This window comes from Erithacus rubecula (assembly GCF_903797595.1).
Source record: "Erithacus rubecula genome assembly, chromosome: 19".
Lineage (NCBI taxonomy): Eukaryota > Metazoa > Chordata > Aves > Passeriformes > Muscicapidae > Erithacus > Erithacus rubecula.
In genome coordinates this window covers 12529544-12550374 of record NC_136671.1, presented here as the reverse complement: position 1 = coordinate 12550374, position 20831 = coordinate 12529544, and the positions used below count along the sequence as shown (strand labels likewise).

Genomic DNA, 20831 nt, shown 5'->3' with positions numbered 1-20831 from the left:
AGAAGCAAAACCTTCAAACCCCAGGGCTGCAGAGCAGCAGAACAATGGCACTGCCACGTTGGGACTTTCTGCCCTGTGCTTGGAGCTGCTCAGGTTGGCACAGGGCTCTGGGATCACCCAGACCAGGAGGAGAAGGAGAAGCAGGAAGGGAAGGAGAAGCAGGTGAGGGCTCTGGGCTCACCCAGAACCAGCAGAGAAGGAGAAGCAGGTGAGGGCTCTGGGCTCACCCAGATCAGGAGGAGAAGGAGAAGCAGGAGGGGAAGGAGAAGCAGGTGAGGGCTCTGGGCTCACCCAGACCAGGAGGAGAAGGAGAAGCAGGTGAGGGCTCTGGGCTCACCCAGACCAGGAGGAGAAGGAGAAGCAGGTGAGGGCTCTGGGCTCACCCACAGGAGCAGCTGCTGTTTCCCAGGGCTGCCAGGGTATTTTTGGCTGTGGGCAGTGGGAACTGTACTTGCAGCTCATCAGCTACAGCACCAACCTGCAGGGGCAGGGGATTTGCTGTGTTCTCCACAGCAGGAAAGCACACCTGTCCCTGCAGGTGACCCAGGAGCCCCAGATCTGCACAGAAGCAGCATCAGCTCCCCCTGAATTGCAGCAGGGGAAGGAGCCTGTGCATGAGCTGCAATTGCTGCTAATGGATCCAGATGGATTCTATTGGTAAATTCCACTTAGTGAAATAAAATTTGGCTTTTGCTTCCTTTTTTAGTGCCTTAATAAATTTTGTGTCCACTTTTAAAAGGTTGGACCACTGCATGAAGGTCGAGCGCACTCAAAGGCATTTAAAGTTCATGAAATCAGCTGTAAATTTGGAAGTAAAGACTGGGAACTATGAGACAATAAAAGAAGTAAAAGGAGCAGCAGTCAGCACATTCAGACAGGACACAAAGAGCTGCCCTGGGACCATCAGTGTCACTGGGACACTGCTACCTGCTCTTTGCAGAGAGATCTTGAAAAAATTCCAGATTTCCACGGAGTTCTGTTAATGAGAACAATGTAATTCAGCCCAGCTGAAGTAAAAATTAATATAACTAATTATTGTAAATAATAATATAAATAATGTAAAATAAATAGATATAAATAAATGTAAATAATATTAATATAAATTTATATAATGATATTAATATAAAACATTATTCATATTAATAACAAATAATGTATATTTAATATCAATAAATATATAGAATATAAAAATAATATAGATAGAAAAATTAATATAAATTAATGAATTGCTCTTGGCAATTGCTAGGCAGGATCATTACCTTCAAGCTCTGTGCATGAGCCATACAAAGGGACATTTATTGATAATTAAATATTACAGTCCAAGTGCACACAGGCACTGAGCATCTTCAGCTTCTGGCCTCACTCTGTCAGGTCTGCCTGAATCCAAATTACCAGAAATTCCACACAATTAAAAACACACAAAAATATCTGCCTGAGCCTCTAGATGATAATATGTGTAATTATTAAATAGCTCTGATCAATAACTCCTTTTTTCCCCTAAGTTTGTGGTTTAAGGGGATCTCCAGGCTTTACATGCACAATAAACTCATGCACACAGCCCTTGTACCACGGGCTCTGCCCAAAAAACACCATTTATGGTGATTGGATTTTATTTTTAAGCAGAAAGGTTACTCCCAACAAGGTGTCTGCACCAGAATTTCACAGAGGAAGATGATATTTCTAAAGAATTGAACATAAAAGCTTGATGGAGAATTTCAAAATGAATTAAGGATGAAAGGCCCCTGTGCTCATTTGAAGCTTTCTGAGTGCTTTTTAATATCTGAACCAATTGAAGATGTCAATTTGCCTTGAACCCCAAACCACTTCCCCGTATAAAGAAAGAAATTTTGTGGAAACAAGAACATTCCAGATTAAAAAAAAAAAATTAAAAAGGCCTTTTTCCTTTATGATGAGAAAACCTTTTTGTTCCAAGCATTTAATTGAGCTGTGTTTGCCAGCAGTTAGCATCATTCACCCCCCCGAGGTTCTGCTGATTTTCCAAACACACAGGACACAGATTCTCTGCTGCCTTGGGATTTCAGCTTTTATATTTGAAATATTTGTAACCCTGCGGTTTTTAGTGTGTAACTCCAAACTCCATGCCCAGGGTCACTGCTGCTCTCCCATTCTGGGCAGACACAACAATTCCAGCTGGAATCAAGGACACCTCACTGCCTCAGGGCCAGAGATGGAAACAAAAGTGACTGGGGGGAAAAACTTGGGGTAAATGACTTCATTAGCTGGAGCTGAAATTGGGAGATCAACCCCCAAAATGTGAATGGACCAAACTCATAAAAGTGTGAAAACCCATAGTCCATTTTTGGGTTCAGCCCCTGTGGAGCTCTGTCTGCCCCAAAAGTACCTGAAGGGTCTTTAATAAATAGAATAGATATTTATATACAAATATATATTCCCTTCATATATATATATATATATTCCCTTTATATATATATATGTGTGTGTGTGTGTGTGTAAATATAATACAATGTAATGTAATGTAATGCAATATAATATAATATAATATAATATAATATAATATAATATAATATAATATAATATAATATAATATAATATAATATAATATAATATAATTGAATATAATTGAATATAATTGAATATAAATATATATATATATATATAAAATATAGAATATATATATATACACACACATTTAACTCTGTCTGGCCTCTGTTCTTAGGCAGCCCCCAGAGGCAGCACCTGCACAGGTGGGAATTCCTGCAGGACTGTCCTGCAGCAGAGGAGCTGTGCTGCCTCAGCCCAGCCAGTGCCACTGAGCACAGCTGGGAACATCTGGAGGAGCAGTGCTCACAGCAGAGAATGGGATCCATGCACAGAGGACTGCAGGTGGAATCCCCAGTTCACCTCAACATCAGGAGATGATGGAAACCAAGCTGGGTGTGGTGGTGCACAGCTGCAGCCCACCCTTCCCAAAAATGTCTCTACTTGTGGAGAGGAGCACAGGAACCTGCAGGGCACAGGAACCTGCACACAGGAACCTGCAGGGGAACAGGAACCTGCACACAGGAACCTGCACACAGGAACCTGCAGGGCACAGGAACCTGCAGGGGAACAGGAACCTGCACACAGGAACCTGCAGGGGAACAGGAACCTGCAGGGGAACAGGAACCTGCACACAGGAACCTGCACACAGGAACCTGCAGGGAACAGGAACCTGCACACAGGAACCTGCACACAGGAACCTGCAGGGGAACAGGAACCTGCAGGGGAACAGGAACCTGCACACAGGAACCTGCACACAGGAACCTGCAGGGAACAGGAACCTGCACACAGGAACCTGCAGGGAACAGGAACCTGCACACAGGAACCTGCACACAGGAACCTGCAGGGAACAGGAACCTGCACACAGGAACCTGCACACAGGAACCTGCACACAGGAACCTGCAGGGCACAGGAACCTGCACACAGGAACCTGCACACAGAAACCTGCACACAGGAACCTGCAGGGCACAGGAACCTGCAGGGCACAGGAACCTGCACACAGGAACCTGCACACAGGAACCTGCACACAGGAACCTGCAGGGCACAGGAACCTGCACACAGGAACCTGCAGGGGAACAGGAACCTGCAGGACACAGGAACCTGCACACAGGAACCTGCAGGGCACAGGAACCTGCAGGGCACAGGAACCTGCACACAGGAACCTGCAGGGGAACAGGAACCTGCAGGGGAACAGGAACCTGCAGGACACAGGAACCTGCACACAGGAACCTGCAGGGCACAGGAACCTGCAGGGCACAGGAACCTGCACACAGGAACCTGCAGGGCACAGGAACCTGCACACAGGAACCTGCAGGGTACAGGAACCTGCAGGACACAGGAACCTGCACACAGGAACCTGCAGGGCACAGGAACCTGCACACAGGAACCTGCAGGGTACAGGAACCTGCACACAGGAACCTGCAGGGCACAGGAACCTGCACACAGGAACCTGCAGGGTACAGGAACCTGCAGGGCACAGGAACCTGCACACAGGAACCTGCAGGGCACAGGAACCTGCAGGGCACAGGAACCTGCACACAGGAACCTGCAGGGCACAGGAACCTGCAGGGCACAGGATCCTGCACACAGGAACCTGCAGGGGCTGATGCAGGGTGGTTCCCAGCTCTCTCCCTGCTGAGCACAGCCAGGGCAGGACTCACTTTGATGACATCCTCCCCTGAGGAGTGGCACTCCACGGCCTCGGAGATGTCGGTGACGGCGCCGCTCTCCTCGATGGCCACCACCCTGACGGGCACTGCCACCGTCCTGCCCGTCAGCACCGCCGTGTTCAGCACCTCTGTGTCCTGCAAACGAGCACAGCACAGCTCAGCCCCTGCTGGGGCTGCACCCCACCCAGAGACACAGCAAGGAGCCCAGCCTGATTCACCTGCTGAACAGCACTGCTGCACACCTGAGCTGAGCTCAGCACAGGCACCTTCTGAGCTGTGTGGGGCTATCCCCAATATTCACCTTCCCACTTGTGATCTCAGAGGTTCTACTGATGTAGCCTTGACTGGTAAGAGCTTCCAAAATAAAAATGTTCTGTGAATCAAGCCCAGTGCAAAGACGAGGCCTCTCTGTGAACTCTGGAACTGTTTCAGGATTATTTAATTTCCTCTGATATGGCCAATGAAGCAATGTAAGGAATCCAGAAGGAGTTAGTGATGCTGTTAACTGCAGGGGAAATAACAAGGAAATTTGAAGTCTGAGCTGGGGTTGTGGCCCATAAAAGCCTTTGAATGCACCATCAAGCAGGCTAACACTTGGAACTCCTGAACTCTTTCAGCATCACTGTATTCCCAAGATTCCCATGCAAGAAGAACTTCAAAGTTTTCTCCAACTTTTCAGCTTTCAATATAAAGTGAATAAAATATTCAGCAAATTCCTCAGCACTGAAGTCATGAGGACTGCAGCCACTGATGGCAACAGCAGCAAAATGGGGCACTGATACTGTTGATACTGTTTTCAACTCAACTTTACTGAGTCTGAAATTTAGGTCAGATTTTCTTTTCATCTGGCAACTTGTTATTTCTCAGGTTCTCCTGCAGCTCTCATAAGAAATCCCATCAAACTTAAAAGGAAATGCTAAAAAGGAATGTTGAGTGTTCTAGAAATGTAAGAACCCCAAATCATTGCAATTGCATGAGAGATCCAGCCCTGGGAAGAGATTGGTGATCCAGCTACAGCTCTGAGCAGAGATGGAAACCTTCTGCCTTCCCCTCCCCTGAAAGCAGCCATAACTCATGGGTATTACACAGATTAAAAATACTGATGTGCAAGCAATTAATACATTACACACTATACTAAAAGCAATTTTCAGCTCTGTCACTTCCCCTCCTCAGGCTCTAAGTGCCCTGTGATAGTTAAAACAAACCAGAAAAAGAGACCAAGGAACAAAGCTGTGGCTTTATTGTCCTTTTTGTTTAGAACTAAAATAGAAAATCATGTACCCCATATCCCTGGATGTGGAACAGCCTCATGGCACAACTCTGAGTTCCTTTCTATTGCTGCAATAAAGCCAAAGGCAATTCAGGGAGAATCACCCACTGTCTGCACCACAAGAACTGACAGAAAACTGAGCAGTGCAGGGAAACATCCACAGCCCAGAACTCCTCAAGAGATGAACTGAAACAGAAAACAATAAAAGGAGCTCAAGTAGAAACTGTCTTGTCTGTCTGTCTGTCTGTCTGTCTGTGAGCACACTCAACGTGAGCCACAGGGCTCTGGCTCTGCACCCAGATCTTTTTTTTTTCCCTGCAACATTCTTGAATGTGCACTGGTAGCACAAGCAGCACATCAAGGGCATGTCAAACACCATCAGGAAAACAACTGTTTTTCCAGCAGCACAGAAAACCCAACAGCCAGCAGAGCTGTGGCTTCTGGGTCTCATTTTTGAACACAAGATACTGCCCTGACTGCTGGCTGATTCAGGAGTACACAAGCAACATTCCCAAGAAACTTGCAGAGAGACTGTGAATTCATTTAAAATGAAGGCACTTCTAAAAACCATAATATTTTGGCCATTTCCACATTCTTTAATTTTTAAAATTCCCCATGAGCTAATCCACTTTCTGTGCAGGCAGCAAGTAGAGTTCTAAAATGAAATTTGTTTTGTGTGACAGAAAACCTGAAAGCAGTGTTTGGACTTGTTCCCCAAGAAATTCAAAAATGAGGGGAGTAAATTAAGAAAACAGAAGGCAGATGCATTCTAAGTCAGCATCAATATCCAGGTCAGAAAGAAGTTTCTGTAAGTTGCAAACTCCAAAAAATCAGGGCTGGCAGCTGCACAGCTGACACAGAGCCACACAGATAATCCTCATGGAAACAAGGCAGGCTGAGCTCTGACTGGGGAAGCCTCCAGCCCAAATCCCAGCAACATCTGACTGATACTGCAGGGCTGAGCTGCCTTTCCTGCCTGAAAAACATCCACAAACTCCCAGTTAGGATGGGGCTTTCCTGTTAGCAGGGCATCCCTTCAATGCATGCAACACATGAAGGAAATAATTCCTAATTGAATGTATTTAATTACAAATAGTATAATTAAAGAACAATTTTTCCTCTAATGATTAGAGGAAAACTCTTGTGGTTAGGCTCAAGGAGGTATCAAAGGAGATGTTTGAAAGAAAATCGCTGGATTTTGTGTGTAAGAAATGACTTTAAAATTTACTGACAGAGTTTGATGCAAAACCACCATTGCCCAGGAGATGTCCAAGCTCTCCCTCTTGGAGCTCAGAGCACCACAAACCCCCACTCCCACTCTGCTCTTGCCTGTGTCAGGGTTAATTTGGATAAAATCCACCACCAGCAGCATTGGCCTCAACATTTCCTCCCACAGCTGCACCCACTGCACTGCTCCAGAGCAAACTGCAGGACTGGCTTTCAGAAAAATCACTTCTTCCTAAGAAAGGGAAAAGATTATTCCTAAAGCAGAGCAGGGAAGGCTGTGCTCACAGTGTTCATAGGAAACCCCAGGGTGGCTCTGCAGCAATCCCACACTGGATTCCATCTCCCCTTTTCAGCCAGGGAAGCTGCACTGATGGCACAGCTCTGCACAAAGAGCAAGAACACCAAGTCTTGCCTGGAATTAGCTGAAGAGCAAACCTGATGTTCATCCAAGCTCTCAGCTGTGAGAAGGCAAGCATCCAGCCATGACTGATGCAGGAACTAATTCAACACTAAATTGTGGCAGAATGAGGAAGCAAAGTGACAGCTGTTTAATTAAACTCTAAATCCGATTAGATGGTGTTATCAAGAGAAATCCATGGGAGCCTGAGGTCATGAGAATGGTCCAGTTTGCAGGTTGAGATTGCTGGGAGTGGAGCTAGGACAATGGTAATCGTGGCTCAGCATTCAGATGTGTCCCTCACACCACCAGTGACACACCTGTGTGTCACCTGAAGCACTGACACAAAAATGCCATTTGTGTTTTGATAGGGGAAGAGGCACTGTCCACCTGAAAATGAGCCTGGGGACACACTGGGTGTGTGGATTGGGGTTATTCATGCTGCTAAGATTACAGCTGATTAATGAAATAACATTGTTAGGCAGCAGACCCTGTTTATCTGCATAATCCTGTGATTAACAGTAAATTATCCATTGTGCTTTCTGCCAGCTCTGGCTCTCCACACCCACAGGCACTGAGCACAAGAGGGGAAGGGGCTGACACTCTGCTCTTTACATTCTCAGCACACCCTGCAGGAGAACAGAGTGCTCCTGCTCACCAAGCAGGTTGCATGAGACAAACCTCAAGACTATTTGCCCATCACATCTCAGTTGTGCTCTGCTTCATTTATCACTGTAGAACATGAGGGCTTTGCTTCATGAGCAATGTCAAGTGCAGAAGAGGCTGCAATGCTGCTCAGGAGGGAAACCAAAGGGGACAGCCTGTTTCTTTAACAGCATCCCTCAAACATGGATCCAGGTGGAATCCAGATCACTCCAGACTCCAAGGTCACACTGCCAAGGAAAATGTTAGCTAAGGAACAAATTAACTGTGGAGAAAAATTGGGCCATTCCAAATCTACATAAGAAACAGACTCAGTGAATAAAAGCTGCTGTTTCTGCATCTGTTTCTGATGAGGACAGGAGAACAAAGGAGCTCCAAGTTCCTCCTGGATGCTGATTCCACCCAACACACTGTGAGCTGCCTCCTCTGGTGAAAGCTTTGTGAAATGGCACAGACATCAAGGGCAGAACAAACCCAGCCCAAACACCTCCAGTGGGCAGACCCAGAGCTGGGGCTGGCACTGCCCTGTCCCTGGCCTGGGGGCTCCAGGAGGGGATGTGGGGACAGGGACACCAGGAAGGGACTCACACTCACCTTTCCCACCTGCCAGAGGGTGGCTCTGACACTCAGAGCCCACTGTTAATGCTCATTATCAGAGCCCACTGTTAATGCTCATTATCAGAGCCCATCATCAGTGCTCATTATCAGAGCCCATCGTTAATGCTCATTATCAGAGCCCATCATCAGTGCTCATTATCAGAGCCCATCCCAGAGCACACCTCAGTGCCCAGGCTGGGGCTCCTGCAGCCCTGCAGGAGAACAGGAGCACAGAAAGCAAAGCTGGGATGGGAATTTTCTGGGCCCAGCACAATCTTCCCTGTAGCTCTGGTGGACAGTGTAATTTATGATGAAGATCTAAGTGTCTCTTCAAAATGGGAACTCGGTGTTCTGCAAATGCAATGCCCTTTTAATCAACCATCTTGTCTCTGTTTAGTCTCCACATTAACATAAATCTTAATTACTGGCCCCCTACTTTAGCAACAAGCCATTCCATCTTCTTCCCTGCCTGTACAGCTCTCAAATACCCTGCTAGTGGAATTTTTGAGTCCTGATAAATTACACTCTGCAGACAGAAAAGGGGGATGCAGAATACATTAACAGACAGGGATGCAGAGAAATATCTTTGGATCCTTGGATAACTAATCCCCCCTTTCCTTGCAGGGAATCCATCCTGTCAGCATTCAGACGTGCAGAAGGGAGCACCACCAAGGACTGCCTGGATTCAGAGATGCACACTGTGCTGCTAAATGCAATTCCAGCATCTGTCAGAAGTGAGCACCCCTTACAGCAAGGGGAGACTGCAGCCCTGAGTTGCTTTGCTCTGTGTGCAGGTGGTGCACTGGTGAGAGCTGGCACTGCTCAGGTCTGAGTGGGCACCAAGGGACAGGGACAGAGCTCTGGGCTCCACCCACACTGCTGTGACACAGGAATATTCAAAAAAGTAAAATCACACCAGCATTCCACCTGCAAAGGCCATAAATGATGTTGTGGCCAGCAGGAAAATGAGCAATGGGCACACCCTGGGTCAGGATCAGCATGAACCTTCCAAAAGGGACAAATTCTGAGCAATCCTGCCTTGGGCTGAGCTGCTGCAGAGCTCAGGGGACAGAACTGCCTGTGAGCTGCTGGGGGACACAACCAGCACTGCTCCTCATGTCCAGCCTTGGAACAGGGCAGTGGAGAACCTGGCAGGTCCAGAGAGCAGAACCACAGAACCACAGGAAAACAGAAAAACAGAATTACAGAAACACAAAACAACAGAATCACAGAGCCATGGAACCACAGAAAAACAGAATTACAGAAACACAAAACAACAGAACCACAGAGCCATGGAACCACAGAAAAACAGAACCACAGAACAACAGAAAAACAGAACCATGGAACCACAGAACAACAGAACCACAGGAAAACAGAAAAACAGAATTACAGAAACACAAAACAACAGAATCACAGAGCCATGGAACCACAGAAAAACAGAACCACAGAACAACAGAAAAACAGAACCATGGAACCACAGAACAACAGAACCCCAGAAAAACAGAACCACAGAACCACAATGCCTCCAAAGCTCCTGTCATCTCTTCCACTCCTAAACAACTGAGAATCAAATTCAGATTTTTTTTTTTAACAAATTGGTTGCAGAAGTAAATATTTACTTCACTGTATTTGCTATACTAACTTTATGATATGCAGTTCATAAAACCAATTCAAAACTTAATTTTGGAGCTGTATGAGTTTGCCACAGGCACTGAGACTAACCAGGAAATCTTATTTCCTGTCCCTTGTGAAATAAGGATCTAAGCACTTGCATTAATATTTTTAAAGTTCCACTGCCTGAATATGAATTTCCCATTTCTCTAAAGCAGCCCCTTTGTGGGTGTGCTGAGCAGAGACTGTGGTGAGATTTTACACTCCAAGAGCACCCAGAACAACTGATCCCCATGTGGGTCAATAACTGACTAATATTGGTTTTTTAAAAATACATAAAGCCTCTATTTTATCTTAAAACCTGCAGAAAGGTGATGGGAACAGCAAATTAAAAAGGACATGGAACAAAATCAATGTTTTCATCTTAAATTGTCTCTTCCTCCAGAATCTTTCAAGCTGTAAATGGCTGCAGTTTGTTTTTTGTGAGTGTTTATCATTATCAGGGTGTCTCACCAGTGCCTTGCAGGAGCTGTGGCATCAAATTCCAATAGGAACAGCTCAAATATTCTATAATATGAAATAAATAAATAAAATTAAATATATAAACCCCAACTATTACACCAAAGCTGCCTCTGCTTTCTGTTGCTGGAACAGCCATGTCAGGATTCAGGGCCAATCTGGCAAAGAAAGATATTTCCTGCTGAGAGTCTGGAACTGAAAATGACTTCAAAGAAACAATCCTGGAACCTATTAAAACTTAAGAAAAAAAAAATTAAGGATAACTGCAGGAGATGGGAAACAGAACCCCACATTTCATCTTTCTATAACCACTTAAATACAGAATAAGGACATAAAAGTGACTGGAGAAGATGGGAAGCAGAAGTCTACATTTTATTTCTCCAAGCATATACATAAATTTAAAAAAAGCCAGATTTTTTTTAGAAGATGCTTATTTGTAACACAGAAACTACCTGTTCCTCTTTGTGACAACCCTCTTTGTGAGGATTTTTTCAATCCTCACTTTCAATATTTTGCTAAATTGACTTAGAAATGAAAGCACTTACATAAGAAACACATTATCTAGAGAGAAAAAACTGTGGTTATGGCTTGAAATGTGAGTGATTACCTGAGATATTCCAACTGCAGCACCATAACTGGTTCTTTTTAGCATAGAAAATGGGAACAGATGAAAATCTGTGAAGTGACAGGTTAAAAGCCCTTATTCTGAGCCCAGCACACTTGAGAACCATTGCTGCTGCTGGGTGGATGGAAGTGCACTTGCAGGTCCTTCTGAACACACTCACACTTGATAAATCCCAGCAATAAACTGTCCTGAGTTCCCTTGAAAACTTCTGGCTTTCTGCATTTATGCAGTGCATAAATTAAACACATTTCATCTCTGGTAGACACACGAAATCATCTCCTATAGTGGCCATACACAGAATTTTTTATCTAATAAGCACCCTTAGATGAGTGCTTGGGAAACACTAGAGTGGAGAGAATCATATTTAAGAGCATTAAGTGGGTGAATGCAGCCACTTACAATACTCCAGGAAAAGATAAATATTTGTGAAGCAGGCAGCTTCTGCTTCAGTATTTCCATTTAATTTAGTCTGGTTTGAAATCAGCAAGAGAAATCTACTTGCTCTTTTCTTATTTTGGCTCTACAGTTTTAAATTTTGATAAGCAAAATCTGTAACAAAAACACCACAAACTCTTGTGCAACCACTATGAAAAAGTGTTGATAAAAATGCAGAAAATAGCCATTATTATTTCCTATCCTTGTACCTAGAGTATTTTCCCTTTTCAAATGGTTTACTGATTTCACAGAGGGCAGGACCAAGATTATTGCATTAATGACAGCAGATACTGTACAGACATCAGACACTCACTGTGGTTAAAAAGATGAGAGAGTGACACAGGAAAATTAAATTATTGATCAGACACGTGTCTGATAGACTGGTGGGCCTTATAGAAACTAAACCTGGCATACATCTAGAAGGAGGAAAATTGAATATATACAGTATATATAAATAATCACAGTTCCATTTACTCCCCCCTTCCTCAAGCAGAAACATGTTTTATCTCCAGGGGCTGCTTGTCCACATCCTGCTGGAGGCTCTGGCTAGAGAAGCATCCTTGCAAAAGGCTGCTCTGATCATTGTGGGGATGTGACACACAAAGGGATCAAATCCATTTGTTTAAAGCCCCATTTTCCTCGTTAGTGTAACCTGGAGCAATCCCAGTGACCATTAACTTTATCTGAGCATCTCACTGCAACTTCCAGGCTGAAAGAGCCTTGAAAAAAGATCTGTGTGCTTGGGAGCTTGGCTTTCTGTCCAACCCTACTGCATGGCCTAACAAAAGGCATCCCCTCTAGCCACAGACCTGGCCCCACTTATGGAATTACTCTGATTTTCACCCCTCAGGGCTAGAGTGCCCTGCCAGCACTCAAGCAGGGCACACCAGCACCCATGTCTGAGCAGGGAATTTTCCCTCCTAAAGAATCAGCAGTGCAGAGGGATGCTGCCAGCCAAGCCCTGGCACTGTGACACAGAAAATACAGGTTCATTCTAAAGAGTTAATTTTAAATATGAGTCAACCTGCTGTGGGCCCCAGCCAAAGGGGAGAGGCAGAAACCAACTGCAGACAGACGTGTGGCTGCCACCCCGCCAGACAATTCCTATTTTTGCATATCAGAGCCTCCCAGGGCTTAATGAGGAGCCCATAATTTGGATGAGGTAAGAGCAGGGAGGAGGAATTACAGAGTCTGGGATGAGTTATTTATTACCACACCAAGCTGAAGCTCCCAGGCATCCTGCAAACATATGCCTGAGGGTACCTGTGCCAGCTGGCAGCTCCCTCTCAGCCCTGCTTTCCACTGACATCTTGTCCCAGCTCCAGCAGCCAAAGCAGAGGCTCCTCTGCTGGCTCAACCGAGCAGCAAAGTGTAAAAAATTAAAAAAAAAAAACCAAAAAAAAAGCACGCTGTACCTTGGACAAAATGATTCCTGAGGATGGTCCGAGAAGGATGGGTTTGGTTTCTGCTGCTGACACAGCCTGTGCAGCAGGAGGCTCCTGCCTTCTGTCAGCTCCCCAAAACGAGAGCTCAAGAGCACAGAGAGGTTACAGCAAGGCTCTGGAGCTGAGCCAGCTGAGCACTGCTGCACAGCACAAAAGGAGGAGAATTCACCTTTAAATCACACAAGGTGATTTTTACCTGTGTGCTTTCCCCCGCCTAAGCTACATCCTGGTAAAGTCTGGTTTATGCAAATGGAAATGAAAGTGTTCTGCCAAGGTAAAAAATGTCCACATTAAAGAAGGAAGAGAGATGAAGTGGTTCTCCCAGGCATGGCACTCTGAGACTGGAGCTCAGTAATGAACCTCGAGGTCTGAGCTGCCAGCAGCACTTTGGGGGCAGAGGGTGTAAATAAAAGTGCAATTCTGCAGAGCCATCCTGGGTGTGAGCACATTATGTGCTGCAGAAACACTCTGCTGTGTCTCTCAATACTGAATTTACAGGCTAATGTTTCCCTCTGCCATTTCCTCAAACTTCTCACTGAACCTGAATTATTTTTACACTTATTCAGTTTAAGCAAAATACTCCCTGCACAGCCTGCAAAGGACCCAGAGCTCTGCTCCTACAGGACCTTGGGGAGCAGAGTGTGACACAGGCTCTCCTCTGGTACTGACACTCAGCATTCAACAGTCACCCACTGCAATTAATAAAACTGCACTGTTGCTATTTCTCACTAATAGAGGATTTCCAAAAGCAAATTACAGCCATAAATTACATCATTACAGCCTGTGTTATTGTTCTGTGAGGTAACAAATCTTGCAGAAAGACAATCAGCTCTGCTAGAGGAAAAAAAATAAATGCAGAGGACAAATCAGATGATTGGGACCTGATTAAAATTAATGTCAGTGGAACTTTTTTTCCATTTGCCTGCTGAAATTCCCTCTCTCACCAGCGTGCTGGTGGTCATGCTGTGGTGCTGGAGCTTTAAATATTAGACATGATTTGTTCCTGAGGGGAAACCCACCTTGGGCAGCCCAGTTTTTGTGTGGATTCCCAGAGCAAGGGCTGGGCTGGTCATTCACTCAGCACATGGCATCACACTGACAGATGGGGCATTAAGGCCTGTTTTAAAGTGGTTTTTTTGGGTGGTCCAAGCTTTGGTGAGGTGCTGGTGCCCTTCTGGTTCTGGGATTAGGATAAATCCCATGCCATGCCCAGTGCTGTCCTTCAGAGCTGCTGCAGAGCACAGAGCCCCAAGCACAGAGCCAGCTTTGGGCTAACCCTGCCCTGCTCCTGTGCTTTATCTCCCCCAGCACAACTCTGAGTTTGAAATACAGATTCCTAATGAATTCCATGACAAACATCCTCAGTGATGAGCATCTGTCTGGATAATGAACTGTAAACTGAGAGCAGGGTAAGGCAAACATGCATCCCAGAGCAAATTGAAGGTGAAAAGTTCCTGGGTTTTTAAGGTTTGGGGGCAGTTCATTAAAACACTGGGTCTTACACAAGTCATGGTGATTTTTTAACCCCCTGCTCCCTCATTATATCCCATTAGAGTAAAGCATTTTCCTGTGTCTCCACTGTTCCACTGTCCAAGCTGTAACACCTCAGCACCTCATTAATCAGAGTTCAGCCTAAACAATTCACAATTCTGCTAAGCAAATATTCCACCTGCCTGTGACGAGTAAGGCACCCCCAGAAATACTAGAACTCTCTTCACAGATCAAAATCATCATTAGAAGCTGCCAATTAAGAGAAATCCCTCCTGTTTTTCTGCAGGGGTCACAGGTATCCACCTCATGCTCAGCCTGCAAACACCCTGCAAACACACCTGAGAACACACCTGAGAACACACCTGAGAACACACCTGGAAACACACCTGAGAACACACCTGCAAACACACCTGAGAACACACCTGAGAACACACCTGAGAACACACCTGGAAACACACCTGAGAACACACCTGCAAACACACCTGAGAACACACCTGCACACACACCTGCAAACAAACACACCTGAGAACACACCTGAGAACACACCTGCAAACAAACACACCTGCACACACCTGCAAACAAACACACCTGAGAACACACCTGAGAACACACCTGAGAACACACCTGAGAACACACCTGAGAACACACCTGGAAACACACCTGAGAACACACCTGAAAACACACCTGCAAACAAACACACCTGAGAACACACCTGCACACACACCTGCAAACAAACACACCTGAGAACACACCTGCAAACACACCTGAGAACACACCTGAGAACACACCTGAGAACACACCTGAGAACACACCTGAGAACACACCTGAGAACACACCTGCAAACACACCTGCACACACACACCTGCAAACAAACACACCTGAGAACACACCTGAGAACACACCTGAAAACACACCTGCAAACACACCTGAGAACACACCTGAGAACACACCTGAGAACACACCTGCAAACACACCTGCAAACACACCTGAGAACACACCTGAAAACACACCTGAGAACACACCTGAGAACACACCTGAGAACACACCTGCAAACACACCTGCAAACACACCTGAGAACACACCTGAGAACACACCTGAGAACACACCTGGAAACACACCTGAGAACACACCTGCACAAACACCTGCAGACACACCTGCACACACACCTGCACACACACCTGCACACACACACCTGCACACACACCCGCACACACACCTGCACACACACACCTGCACACACACCTGCACACACACCTGCACACACACCTGCAGACACACCTGCACACACACCTGCACACACACCTGCACACACCTGCACACACCCGCACACACACCTGCACACACACCTGCACACACCTGCACACACACCTGCAGACACACCTGCACACACACCTGCACACACACCTGCACACACACCTGCACACACACACCTGCACACACACACCTGCACACACACCTGCACACACACCCGCACACACACCTGCACACACACCTGCACACACACCTGCACACACACACCTGCACACACACACCTGCACACACACCTGCAGACACACCTGCAGACACACCTGCAGACACACCTGCACACACACACCTGCACACACACCTGCACACACACACCTGCACACACACACCTGCACACACACCTGCACACACACACCTGCACACACACCTGCACACACACCTGCACACACACCTGCACACACACACCTGCACACACACACCTGCACACACACCTGCAGACACACCTGTCGTGCTCTGGCTCAGCTGCCAGCCCTGAGGGGACAGCAGGAGGAGCTGACACCATTCCCCTCCAGGGTTTGTTGTGTGCAGCTCCTCTGGACAGGGATGTGCATTTATCAGCAATCACTTGTTAGCTGAAGCTAATGAGAACGTTTAGGGAGAACTGCATTAATAACTGAGGAGAAGGCCTGATCCAGCTGCTGAGTCCATTCCCTTTCCCAAACAAAGGCATTAAATGCTCTCCCAGCTCCTTTCTCTCCTCTGCTGCCTGCAGAGGTGGCCACAGGAGAGCTCTGCCCAAACCTGGGCTGCCAACACTCTGCAGCCTTACAAACCTGCACCTCCTCTGCCTTTCAATTGTTTTCTGCCAGCTGCAACCTTGTGCCCAGCACTGAGGGTCTCTGCTCCCCTGGGCAGTGCCCCTGCCCTGCTCTGGCTGCAGGGAGGGCTGGCCACAGCCCTGAGCAGCCCCAGCCCAGCCCTGCAGGGTCTGCAGTGTCCTCCCCAGCCCCTCCTGTGGCAGCACAGCTCTGGCTCTGCTCACTCGTGTGGCAGCTGTGCAGCTCTTTGTGCTTGTGTGAACAACCCAAATTTGCATCAGCTGTCACTTCCAATATCCCCTGTTGTTATGGATGTCTTCCTCTGATGGAGCAGTATCACAAAGCTGAGCCAAGACTTAAAACAAAACACACCCCAAGAACAACAGAACCTCCAGATTTCACACATTGCCCAGTGCAGTGCCACGAGCTGGCACAGGTGGATCCTGTGTCCCCTGTGCTGTCCCTCCTCTCCCTTCAGGGAGCTCAGCTCCACTGAGCCCTGGCTTTGATCAGCCTGGCTCACAGAATATTCCAGAGGTTTCTGACACCCCTCTTCCAGGACAGCATTTTGGTATCAGCACACCAAGCAGCCAATAATTTACTTGTTACCTGCCTTACTGCACATTCTTTTGCTCTGCAGCTTTTTGTTTGCTTAGCAGGATTTGCCTCCTGTCGAGACTAAGAAGCATCTATTAATCCTCATATTAACATTTCTCAGAGAGCTTTACAAATCTGGAAGTTAGCTGGCCCCACCTCTCCTCAGCATCTTAAAAATCCCAAAATAATTCATCCCACAGCATTGTCAGATAGGGGATGCTGCAAGAGGAAGTGATACAGACTCACAGAAAATGACCTACAGCTTGATCCAATGGAAATATGAATTCCAGCCAGCTGGGATAGCCTTACTGACCTGTTCTCATTTCCTGCAAGAGGCAGGACTGAATGTGACTGTAGTAAAGAAAAAGAAAAGAGAAGCTGGAGGCAGAAGTGCAAGGGTTGTAGAAGTGATGTCTGGGACTTTAAAACACAGTGTTAAATTGAGTCATTTTGGATTCTTTATGCTGTCTGCATCTTCTGACCAATTTGAGATCAATGAAAAACAGTTTTGTTTTTGTTTCCTGATGGGCAGGCAGCAAAAAAAGCCAATTCCTCCCAGATGAGATTAATCAATAAGCACAGTCAGAATTACACCCCAGAAATGAAGGAATCTCCTCATTCAGAGCCCTGCAGTGCTGGGGGAGGAAGCACAGGAGGGATCTCAGTGTCTCCCCTCACACCAGGAGATTGTGACTCTGCTCTTTGACTCCTTTAAACTCTAAAATCTCCTGACTTCATGGTACTGCTCAGGGCTGCAGAGATGATTTAAGCTGTCCCAGTTAGGACTATGAATAGAATAACTCAATTTTGCATAAAATAAATTTCCTAAACTCGCAGTATTTATTTCATGCGATTCATAACTGAATTATCTGAGACAATTCCTGTCAGCTGAAAACTCTGACACGAGGATGATCTGTTTGTTCATTTGTTTGTTTGTGATAAGCAAATCAGGAAATGGGTTTTTCCTTCTGGAAAGCTCCTCAGTGCCTGTTGGTTCCCCTTCAAGAAGGGAAGATGAACCAGAGTGAGAATTCTGCACTTGTGTGCCCTTGAACTAGATAGAGCTTTATGCTCTGAACTCACAGACTGTGCAGGGATGAGAACTTTATTTATTCAGGTCCATATTTTAAAATGCAAATTTTAAAATGGTATTGCAGGGACCTCATTACAATGAAATACCTAAAAATCCTTACCTTAGGGAGCAGCAGAAATAAATGTGTATATAAAACAACAGTGCCTTGGGAGCTAAGTTTCTGATCACCTCTGTTTTAATGGAAAGCCAGTTAACAAGCACACATCAAACTGCCAAAAAGTGATTTTGGCTGAGTCACAGCTCTGCAGCAGCAGCACCAAGACACTGAGCTCAGGATGTAAAGAAACACTCACACACATCCTAATGAACAGCTCAGCTGGGCAAAAAACACATGAGGAATTGCCTGATGAGCAGCTGAGAGTCCCAACTGATGCTGGGACTGCCAGCTCACTGCACAAACTGGAACCCTGGGTTAAGCAGCAGCTCACAGGATGCTGCTGCACAGGGGAAACACCAGCTTGGATCAGTGGGGGCATCAGCTCCCATCATTTTAAAAATCAGTTTGTACCATCAGAAAGGCAGGACATGTGCAGACAGGTGATTGTTGTTATCACATCCTTTGTGAGACCCACTGGTGCAGCTGAGGAGCACAGACAAACTCCTGGGCACGTGGAACAGCAGCAGGAAACTTGCAGAAATGCCTGAGCCTGCTCCAAGTCTGCTCTGCTTGTGGGCAAAGTGAATCACAGGGGTGCTGAGTGAAACCTGAGGGACCCACTGAAAATCAGAGTTATTTTAAAGAGGAAATTAAAGAGTTGCATGGTTTCCCACGGTGACAAGTGGCCTTTGAAGTAAATTTGGAGTAGAACCCTGAGAACAGACTCCTGACATTGAGTTTATGCTTCATCATTTTAATACCTGGATTTCATGCAAGTCACACCTGTAGACCAACTTCAGAGGGAGTGCATCCTGCTGCTGAAGGACTGAGCTCCAGTTCCACACAGATGGTCTTGCATAAAAATGAAATCAGGGATGCCCCATCTCCCCCCCATGAAGGAGCTTTCCTTTAATATCAGCATTGAACAAGGCACTCACACACAGGTTTTGCACCTTGTTCTATCCCAAAGCAAAATCTGGTAAAACATGCATTACCCATTTAGAACATGGAAAGAAATCTCTGGTTGGGCTTCCCAAAATGGGGCCTTGTGCTGAACACAAACAGAGCTCTGCACACACCACAGATGGAAATTTGGGCTGCTTTAACAGAGCCAACAGGCAGAATCTACACACTTGGCTACATTTGCTCATGACAGGATGGAAATCTTAGAAAAATTTGTGGAAAGTAAGTGAAGCAACCTTGCACACCTTCATTAGCTAGTTCTGAGGTTACTTGTGATTAATTGAGGAGGTTTTCAAAAGCAGCTTAGCAAATCATTATTTAAGGTCCTACAAAAGCACTTTCCTAATTGACCCTGCAACAAGTGATGAAATTTGAAAAAGCCAGAATGGGGCATAATTCAGCCCCAGATAGTAGGATATATTTTCTTATATATCTTACATATATTTCTTAAGACATGCCTTAAGAAATTATTTTATTTTCTTATTTAACTCTCCTACTTGATGAATTTCACAAGCCCCACTTTGTGTAGCTGTGCTGTCTCTCAGCATCTGTGATTCAAGTGAGTCCAGGGATCTGAGGGAGGGAGTGTTTGTCTGAAAGAACATCTATTTTTTCCCATCTCTATCCAAAGGTCTAATAAATGACATTGCCTCTTTACAAATCTTGCCTCAGGAATTCCTGCTGTTAAGCAATGGAAATACAACAATGTAAATTGAATCACTTGGAGGGAGATTTGAGGCACAGATCTCCACCCAGCCTTGAGTGGATGGTTTCACTGAGTGCCATACTCAGGAATTTGGAAAGGAGAGGATTTGTCTGAATCTAAATCTGGAATCTAGTTTGGTGCACAGCACTTAGCTGATATTCTGCTATGTCAGAGTTAGAAAGCAACAAACCAGTTAAAACTGTATTTTTCTAACTTTTCTGTCTCATTTTTTCTCTCCAGCTCCCTTGAAGGGTGACATATCCTCCAAAATTACTCAGACTGTTTAACTTCTGAGCTTGGGGAAAAAATAGATTTATCTCAAATTTACATTTTTTCTGGCAGAAAATGATTCCAGGTGCTGTCAGTCCAGCAGTTTGGGTGTCTCCTGCTCCTGTTATTTCCCTGTAGCACATCACTGTGTTGCTGTTCCTTACTGCACACTCTGTTTGGGCACATGGAATATGGATTTGCTGAAACCCTCTCTTTTCCCTACCTGAGGAATTTCCATTGATTCCTCAGCAGCTTCACCCAACCACTTGCTCCACTGATCCAAGCCCCACGAGGCTCTTTGAAAATTTCAGGTTCAGTTCTTGCTGACAATGTCAATTCTTTAATCTCTCTCAGAATGCCATAGCAACAGTTGCACTAATCTTCTGAAGACCGCTTGGTTTTCATCTCCCCACTCATTCTGCAATGTAATCAGGCACAGGGCAATAAAAGATACATGATCTTTCTTGCTTCATAAGTTTGGAATGGCTCGCATGAGACCAGCTTGAGTCCACGGGTCAGAGGCAGCCCTTGTTACACCCAAAGCAGGGAAAGTTTGCTGAAGGACTTTGCTC

At 45.8% G+C, this 20831-nt stretch overlaps 1 protein-coding gene across 2 annotated transcripts in view; it reads right to left on the bottom strand.

Annotated features, from left to right (window-relative positions):
• TMEM132C (transmembrane protein 132C) overlaps positions 1 to 20831 on the bottom strand; it is a 162732-nt gene that overhangs the window by 18175 nt on the left and 123726 nt on the right. For both annotated transcript variants that reach the window (XM_079322105.1, XM_079322104.1), the window contains one exon: positions 4182 to 4325. In XM_079322105.1, the coding sequence (XP_079178231.1) occupies positions 4182 to 4325 (144 nt within the window). The remainder of the gene's footprint in view (positions 1 to 4181; positions 4326 to 20831) is intronic.